Raw genomic sequence first — 9945 nt, 5'->3', positions numbered from 1 at the left:
TAAAAGTATGTAGGTGATAAACATAACAGTCCTCCTCCCGTCTCCTCTGCTCTGTACACTCAGTTGCAGTGTGCTACAAGCTCAATTAAGACTTTAAAAGTTCTAATTACGAGTTTTAAACTCATAATTAGTAGTTTTAAAACTCATAATTACGAGTTTTAATCTCATAATTAGTAGTTTTAAAAAGTCGAAATTACGAGTTTTAAACTCGTAATTACGAGTTTTAAACTCATAATTACGAGTTTTAAACTCATAATTACGAGTTTTAAACTCATAATTACGAGTTTAAAACTCGTAATTTCGAGTTTTAAACTCATAATTACGAGTTTAAAACTCGTAATTTCGACTTTCTGTGGGGCTTTTATTTTTTTTTCATGGCGGAAACGGGCTTCCATATCTACTAGTCAAAATAATTCTTAATGAAAATAAAAATATATATAGGTAATATAGACCACCCAATGCTCCAGCTGAATCTACAAAATATACTCTTTCCACTATTAATTCCTTGGGTACTCAAACTGAGATGATTATTCTGGGTGATTTTAACAATAACTGGCTGAGTCGCTGAAGGTTTCAATGGTGGCTATCTGTACACAGTTTTTGCAATCAAGATGTGTGGGCTCCCATCCACATGGTGTGATCAACGTTGAAACTTCCTCTACACTGACCCACTCCTGGACAAATGAGGGATTACACCATCTCGTTTGAAAACATGAAATAGCAAAAGGTACAGTGAGTAAAAGCAATTATAAAAACCGGAATGCATAATTAGATTTTCTTTTTAAAATGACTACTAGAAAGTTGTATATTCAAAAATCTAAATTCAAACCTAACACAAGCAGAGGTTATGGCTTATAAAAACACAGAGGAGCAATGTCAGCTAAGGGATAATGAATAAAATATGCAGGAGCAATGAAAAATGGCTCAAATTAAACTATTGTACAACTGCAGTCATGTTCTAATGATGGTTCAAAGTTGCAAAAGTCTTCCAATCTACACTTTTAACGGATTTTCTTGCAAATCCATTAAAACAAGGATAGTTATTTTTGGCAATACCACGCATCCCTTGTGAGACATTTACCTGGCCATCCAATATTGCCCCAATACTCCCTCTTCTACTTTATTTGTCACCAATTTGTCTCCTCCAAGACCCAGTGACACCAAAAGTACAGGTTCGGTCAATTCAGGTAAGAAAAGCGAGAAATTAGTAATTCACCAAGCCCAGCCTTTGCACAGTTGGGTTGAGGTGAAAGCACGACAACATCGGCTGGGAAACCCTCCATCAGCTGGGAAATGCTCCACTGTGCAGCAAAAAGAGTCTAGATAAAGCCTTCTTAAACTCATTTATCTGCAGCATGGAGAACAACAACAGAAAGGATGAGTCAACATGGTGAATTCAATGCCAAGCTAACAAGGGCGGAGGAGCTAGAAGATTTTGTAATTATCGTTAAACTGGCCTTTTTGAAGAAATTCGCCTTGCATAATTTTCAGATTTAGATCATAATTTTATCTCATGTTAAAGGGCAGAATAGGTCAAGTTTGCGTGACATGACAACATTCTAGTGTTGTCCCGATGTCAAACCCGATTACTAAGGAATAGAATCAATACTCAATACAGATTCCACAATGATAAATAAAAATACTCTTTAGACCACATAAGTTAGTAGTTTCTTTTATATTACCATGCGGTCTTATATTAATGTAATCCCTCAGTTATCCAGAGAGGATCCACAATGGTCCATAAGTGTATACTAGTCCACGTGGTCTTACACTTGTTCTTATAAAGCTTAAGGTTATTTAAAAGCTATTTAGGAAAGGTTAATTTATGTCCTGTAAATGTGATTTTTTAGTATTGATACTTGCTCAAACGAGTATCTAGTTTTAATACTAGTTTTAATTTTGATTAGTATCTGATTTTTGATACTTAGCCAACCCTACAACATTCTTATAGATCCCTATAGTTTAAAATTAAAATGAAGGGTAGGTCCGAATTCTATGGCACAATTTACTGTCAGATTGCAGACAGTTGAGCTGGTTTATGGTTATTATCTAACAACTGGGCCTATCCACATGAAACAAAAACTGGCACAAACTTCAATGTCTTCTCTGTCTCTGTATAAATAAAGAAAAGTGTCATTATTTTTTTTACAATAGCTTTAGAAAGTGAGGCCATTGCTCAAATCCAAAGATGTGATTGTTGTCAGTTAAAAGAAATTGAAGCCATAAAATGAATACTGCAGGTTTGTGAGGTTCCCTGCTCTCCATCTGTAACTATAACATCAGACATTTCTAGAATGTGAATGAACCTATTTAAAATGCCTTGTTCAACTCTGCAATTAGCGGTTTAGTATTGTACCTTGTTATTTTACTGCAAAGTTCGGATTTTTTGTACCAATGAGACAGAAGATTCATACATAGTCAATGTCACTGTCGATTGGAAGAACGTACTTGCATTGCTATTTCTGAATCAAAAATGTTCTGTGCTTTGAAACTTTTCATCTGAATAATTATTCTAATCACGTTGTAAGTCTATGTTGTGGGTAAATCACTCATAGTTCATCACTCATAGTTCAAATTAATCAGCTTCTTAAAAGAGACAGTATGTTAGATTTTGATTTAAAATTTTACAAAAGATCAAATGAGCGTGCATGTCCCAGATATAATGCATTTATTCATTTTTATTTAACCTTTATTTAACCTGGAACAAAATCCCCTTGAGATTAATAATCTAATTTCCAAGGGAGTCCTGACAAAGAGGCAGCAACTACATAGTTACAACATATATACAAATAACAATAAAATGACATCAATCACAGATTAGGAAAAACAAGTGCACATTATTGTGTTTGTGTCCTCCATCTGCAGGTTTAGGCACTGGCAACCCAGGTTCAGTTGTGACAGTTTTACCTTTTTACCTTTAACAGTAAGAGCACAGATTACAGACGGTTCCTTTAAAATGTTCACTCTAATGTGGTTGCTACTAGCTAAAGGCACTGCTGTGTTTTGTTGATATCAGGTCAAATTAGAAAGAAATAGCCTTTTATTATAAATTTTGCAGTGGGAAAATAAAAGGAGAAGTATAAATAAGTTGCACACGTTTGAACATTAATTAAGGTCCATATTATGCGATTTTCTGATCCATGTTATAATGTTGTTTCCTCATCACAAACAGACTTGGAGTTGTGTTTTGTTTCATTCACACATGTTTAACACACAAACCCTGCAGATTTAGGCTGGGTTCTAACTAAACTAAAAACACTCTGTTCCACCTTTTGATGTCATGTGGTAATACAGGAAATGCTCCACTGTGTTTTTAAACTCCATACATCTTCACTAGAATCATTTGGATGATTTCAGCCCTGGAATTTCTGATTTCTACTGAACTAAAAGAAAAACGTAGCTGTTGACTTGAAAACCACCACTTCATGACATCACACGCTGGAACAGATCACAGAGCTTTGGAGATGTAGACAGACTAATAATAAAACATCAGTCAAACATAAAACAAAACAACTCCACGTATGTTTTTGAAGAAGTAAGAACATTCTAACATGGCTTAAAGCACACTAGAGTCAATTAGTATAGGACCTTTAATAGCTCTGAACACACAATGTTGTATTATGTAGTTTTTTAGTATTTTATATACAAAAAAGAGCTTACAGTGTACATTTACAAAACATTCATATTTGATTGAAGATTGCAACATGAATTCCTTTGGAATGAATAATTGGATGATAATAATTGAATAATATCAGTAACAACTACACAAGTCATGTTCTGTACGTGACAGCTGATTGGCACTAAGAATGTTCATGGCTATTACATTTTCGGACAACTGCCTCTTCTGTCAAAGTGGTCGGTGTTTAAGGATTGGGATCATTCCTCCATAATCAAATAGTTTGGGGATATGCATTCGCAAGAACAATATATAAAAACAAAACAACAAAATAAGCCAAGCTTTAAAAGCACTATACCAGATTTTTACTTTCTTAAACATGTGAAAAACAAAACTAGTTAATTTAAAATGGTTTGCACTGGTCCAAAGTTATTTCTAACTTACCTTATTGCAGTAATTAGGATGTTCAGAATGCATGAGTTTATAAGCGCTTTTTACTCTCAGAGAACAATGGAGTTTTGCCATGACAGTAAAGCTTAACAACAACTAGCATGCTAACACACACTTCCTGATTATCGGACAATAAATCACTTTATTATTAGATGCCGGCAGCGCACAGCTGTTATTTTTTTTATGTGTACTATTTGAGATTTGAGCTGCAGGATTGAATAAATACCTTATGACTAGATACAAACAAACTACTGAAGTGTTTCATGTTGTAATGAATTAAAAAGGAAGCACAAACTTGACTTTTTAGGGCAATGGCCAACCATGTGAGACCTCGTTGAGAACTGCATGAGATTAAACCATGTTTGAATTTACATACATCGCTTTCTATTTTTGTCCACAAATTCATCTCCAGACCCAAGCACCTCTGATGAACCATAACAAGGATGACGTCATTATTTATTGATCAGTCTCCTATTAAAAGGATTCCTGGCTTGAAAATCCTGCTCAAATGCAATGCCATTCTGTTAGCTCTGTTCATACAGAACACAACATCATTTGAACTGGACATTAGTTTACCACTCACATCTACTGATCATTCTTTACCAGGCGGACATAAACAGTCTTATCTATAGACACAATAATAAGTCAATAATACAAGAACAATAGTAGGAATGATGAAAAAGCCACATCGACACCAGCGTATTAGCTCCAAAAATCCATCCTTTAATTCTTTACAACTGACAACCAATAGATAGGTGCTACCAAAATATCTGGTAAGAAAATATAGTCGGGTAACAATTTGAATCCCTTTCCATAAAATGTTAATAATTGACAAGAGATTCCACAACCTGTTTAGCAATAGCATAAGTTCTTAAAACTATTAAGTCTCTCTTCGTATCTGACCTTAACTGCTCTCTCAAGACCACAAGCCACTGCATGCGAAAACAAATATTTATACAGAGAAAACTCAACATTTCCAACAAAATTCTAGCTAATTCGCTCATGTCTACTTTCTGCTGAGGTCTATTTAAATACTTTTAATCCCTGAAAATTAATTAGTCAACTATTAATTCAAACTTTTATTGATACTTGAAGGCTCTTAACATCTGTAGCCTGTATTCCACTCAGAGTGACTCACACTCCTATTGACAATTCATTTACACTGGTGACTCAAATCAGAAACCCATGTGAGGCTCATTCTGCATTCTGATTGGATAATCATCTTGAGAACCAAAACACCAAAATATGACAAATAACTTGATCATAATGTCCAGTGTTTTTGTAATTAATCATAAAATCAACATTACAATTATCAGTAAAAACTATTTCAATTCCACATGTCTGAAATTTTAGTTTAGTTTCTGTAAATATAGGCTCATTTTGCAGATTGGTATAAAAATGCATTGGTCAGACTTTGTTTTCTCTCAGAATGCATTGGTTTTGGTTTTGTTTAGCACCATCACTCATGTTTGAAAGCTGAGACACTTTTGGCTCAGACGCGACCTGAAATACTTGAGTATAAGGCATATAGACCACTAAAGCCACTTATATTTGCAATGTCAAGTATTGCAATTATACTGATTTATGCAACTGTAAATTGAAATGTCTAGATTATAAGATTAAGTCGAAACGGCTTTATGGTGTTACATTAAAGCGCACATTATGATTACAACGAGGTTTGAGTGTTGCTCCTACTTCTATAGAAACATGATGCAGCATCAGTCCATCTAGACTTCAGTATAAGGCTGAGGTGTGAAGAGCTAGAAATTCAAATATGAGACAGCTAAAAGAAGAAGTTGTTTTGTGAAAAAGACTGGATGCCATTTTTTTTACTACTAAGAGTTGAATAGTATAGATTTTTGCTCAAGTTTGAAAATGTCTGTGTTAGCATTCCCTACAGTTGTTTTTCAGTATTAATTAAATGAACCCAGGCTTAATAAACTGATTCTAATTTGACAGAGTTTTTTCTGCTCTGAGGCTACAACACCTAATAGTCTGTTTGAAGTTATGAAAAGTAAAAAAAAATAATAATATTGAAATATGAAAATGAACTTGGTTGAGAACTAGGCCTATGCACGCTGCCTAGTGGGCTATGCCTTTTTGTCTTTTTGTCTGTCGTGTTATAATGAATACAGTGCTAATTAGGGCTAAACTTTTTGGAAAATAATTACACAACACTGATAAATATTGTGAATAAGCTGCCAAATTTGTGGAATAACTGAAGAATTGAAGAATCGCACATTTGTAAATCTCTAAATAAGTGGTTAGCCTAGGTGTTATATTTAGGCCAAAATATTTCGGTTTTGTGGAGGGCTAATCTCTTACATAATAGCCGTTTTTATGATTTGACGATGGTGATTATTCATATTACAATTTCAATTTGTGATTCAACCCCAACTCATTTCTCCAAATTGTCTGTTTATTACTGCTGTATTGGCTCACAGTGATCAGTCCCAATCGGTACCCTGCTGTGCTGTCCAAACATGCCCAGACGAGACACTTTCCTACACCACACTCTAATCTGGCCTGTGCTCCAGGCTCTAAGCACCTCTCCCAGGGGACAGTGCCTCTTTTTGGAGATAAAATGGATTCACTCTGGCCTAAATTGCCACTAGCTTTGGGCCAGTGGTGTCAAACTCACTTTCACTGATAGCTGCAACAGAAAGAGTGAATCAGATCTAGAACAAAGATATTCACTGCTCTGTCTGAATGAACTGCTTGCTTATAGCCCAGCTACATACCATTTGTAAAACAGTAACTCAAATTTGCAAAACAGTAACTCAACTGTGGGTGTTAGACATAATGTTAAATAATAGGTTACATAGTTGGGGATCATTACATTTTACAAGCCTAAAGGAAAGCTTTAATTAGCACTTAGGTAAGCAGTTTCAGGGCTAGGAAGATACAATAACACCCTCAATCAGGAAGTATTTAAAATGACACAGAAGAGGTTGGGTTCATTTGACATGATCACAACATTCAGAGAGTCAATGAGCAGATGTTTTCACCTGGGGGCATTTTTTTTACAATGCCAACCTTAAATTGGGGTTGTCAAAAGTATCAAAAAAGTATCAAAGTGTCAAAGTATCAAAAAAAAATAAAAAATAAAAAATGACATAACTGAATTTGACCTTTCATCTCGAGTTTTATGAGAACTAATCTAACTAATCTAACTAAGACCTTATGGTATAATAAACTACTATTTTGTGTTGAAAATGACAATATTTCTTAAAAAAAAAAAAAGCTTTGAAATGATCATTTGGGTATCAAAATCTGTATCGAGTACAGAGTCTTCTGTAGTTTCAAAATCCTATTTGAAATTTTAATACTATAACAACAATACCTCAAACACATGGTAATTGAAATTCAAAAGGACTTTAAGTTTGCAGAGCCAATTCTCAACAAATAATGAGGTTAATTAAACTTTTGTGAATGGATTTTGGATATTTCCCTTAGAGTCATATAGGCTTCCGGTTGCCCTCAATCGAAAATTATGATCAGTTATGATGTTTTGCACAGTCAAAAATAACAAAGATACGCAGAGATGGAAATTACAATCAGGAAGTTGTAGCCTTTATAACTGCTTCTGTGTATTCAAACCTTTAGTCCAATTCAAAATCTGCATCAGTACAGTCAGAGCCAATGTTGGCTTTCCAATGTTGTCTATTGTGACATTATTTACATGTATCATACTAAACCGGGATACATTTCAGCAACCAACAAACACAAATATTACCAAATAAAAATCTGAAAATTCACAGAAGAAATTTGGATTGGGCCCCATATGCTGGTTGTCTGGCAGTATGAGGTTACTTTTAGTCCCGATTTAGTCCTGTGTAATTTTCAGCATTTTTATACAGATGTATGTCCAAGCTATGTCCTGGATTTGGGCTAGGTTGCAGTAACAGTAATAGCAGTAGTAGCCATTTCACACAATACTTTGTCCTGTTCGTTCATCACTAGGGATGGTCTGATATGGATTTTTTGAGCCAATACCGATATCGGTATTTGTCTTGCTGTTGTGGCTGATAACCAATATTTGTTGATACAGATAGTAAGCTTTTAAAAACCAAATCCAATACAAACATATTGCTACCACAATTCATATTTTCACTCATAAGTCTGTTCAAAAAGACAAACTGAAGCATTGAGGACAAATTGGGAATGACACATGGGCGCACCGAGAAAAAATATTGGTGCCAAATATCAGCAAACTTTTCATTATCAGACCAATACCAATCTGTGAAAAAAAAAAATCTCTGATGTCACAAATATTGCTGATAAACCTTCCCTCTTTAACACAGCAGTTTATAAGAAGCGAACACAGATCCTACTGCCTATAAGGCGCCAGTAAAACTCATCTTTCTGGTCTTGTTGTTGCTGTTAACCAAATGAGATACACTGGGAAATGAAACAACTAGACCACATGACAGCTTAAAGTTTAAAGTTTAAATAAGCATAGGTCTGTAACAGTCTGTTATACAGTCAGCAACCATTCACTTGAGTTAACTACTTGTAATGCTAGGGTTCACAGCAAGAAATTATGGTGTAATTACAATGCAGCGCAAATCCAAAAAGAAACCAGGGGAAGGTCGAAATCTGGCTAGATGAACACCAGCCAATAATGTTACCAAGGCAAACTATAGTCGTTACAGCTGTTGGCAACCTTAATATATCCCCACTTTCTTATTGACAAAGGCCAAACAGCTATGTCAGGCTCATTGTGGTGAAACGCAACACTGGTATGTCCAAGACAGAGGCTGCACTGTACAGACACAACACAATACATGGCTGACACAAATCCATGCACTTCTGACCCATATCCCTACTGCTGCTTAAGGGAATATTAAGAGTAAAGAAAGTAGTAATTAAAGAAGTAATTTTACTTATTTAACTATAATAATGTATTTAGTTTACTCTTGGTGTGTAGTCTATGTAACCTAGTTGGTGATTAGTCCAGTGCTGCCCTAATCCTTACCCTATGGAGCATAAGACAATCAAAACAGGCTGCTCCAGCATGTAGCCTATGCAATTTCAACAGCGTGAAGTTAGGAGATAGAAACTTCAGTATTGAATAACCAGTAGTCTACTAAGGTCCAGGTTTGAGTACATGCCGTGAGTCATAGGATACACAGTTGTGTTCAGTTTCATTGTCTCAATCCTTTCATCAGGGGCTATTTATGCGTAATGTAAGAAGTGAGCCACCATCGATCAAGATTTTCCAAATTTTTTCTCCCATTGGTAGGCTGCAATTAAGCCGAAAGAAATACTGTGCTGAATAGCATAACACTGTGTGGTTTCTGTCCTTAAAATGAAAGCGTTACTTAGCAGGAGAGTGCCATACATTTCAAAATATGAAATTGTTGAGGGGTATTTGGTGTGACGTCCTCTCAGTGCACGGGCTAGCGCAGAGTTAGCGGTTAGCTGCGCTTGTGTTGAGGCACACCCTGCGTATTTTCCTAAAAGCACACAAATCATTTTTACTCATTTACCTCTTTCTTGTCCTGTAAGCACTCCAGCACCGACAGATTATTATTCCAGGAATTCTTGGGGCAAAGCCGGGTCAGATCGTCCCTGCACACCGCCTCCTCAGCCAACTTCCAGCCGGTAGAGCGCCTCCGAGGCAGCGAGGCCCCGGCTCCCAGGTTCCTTTCCACGGCTGCCGGGATAACACCGGGCGGCACTGGGCCTCCCGGTGGATTCGGGACGTTGTCGTCTTTAACGTTCCCTTTGTTGATTTCGGCTCGGTTCGGATGCACGCAGGAGAAGATGCACATCAAAAGCAGAAGCAGAGGAACACGTATACAGTCCGCCATCTTCACAGAGCCAGAGCCTGCCGCTGCATTCACGAGCTGTCGGAAAAGTGGGATTCAGGAGGA

General features: G+C 36.2%; 1 protein-coding gene across 2 annotated transcripts in view; it reads right to left on the bottom strand.

Moving 5' to 3' along the window:
• Positions 1-9945, bottom strand: part of glg1a (golgi glycoprotein 1a) — a 61537-nt gene extending 51592 nt beyond the window's left edge. Inside the window, exon 1 of one of the 2 annotated variants that reach the window (XM_033967617.2) lies at positions 9559-9945. In XM_033967617.2, coding sequence (XP_033823508.1) covers positions 9559-9882 — 324 coding nt within the window. In that variant the 5' untranslated portion in view covers positions 9883-9945. The remainder of the gene's footprint in view (positions 1-9558) is intronic. The other variant, XM_033967619.2, reaches the window with a different exon arrangement.

Source organism: Periophthalmus magnuspinnatus, chromosome 6 (assembly GCF_009829125.3).
Source record: "Periophthalmus magnuspinnatus isolate fPerMag1 chromosome 6, fPerMag1.2.pri, whole genome shotgun sequence".
Lineage (NCBI taxonomy): Eukaryota > Metazoa > Chordata > Actinopteri > Gobiiformes > Gobiidae > Periophthalmus > Periophthalmus magnuspinnatus.
This window is presented reverse-complemented; position numbering and strand designations above follow the sequence as displayed.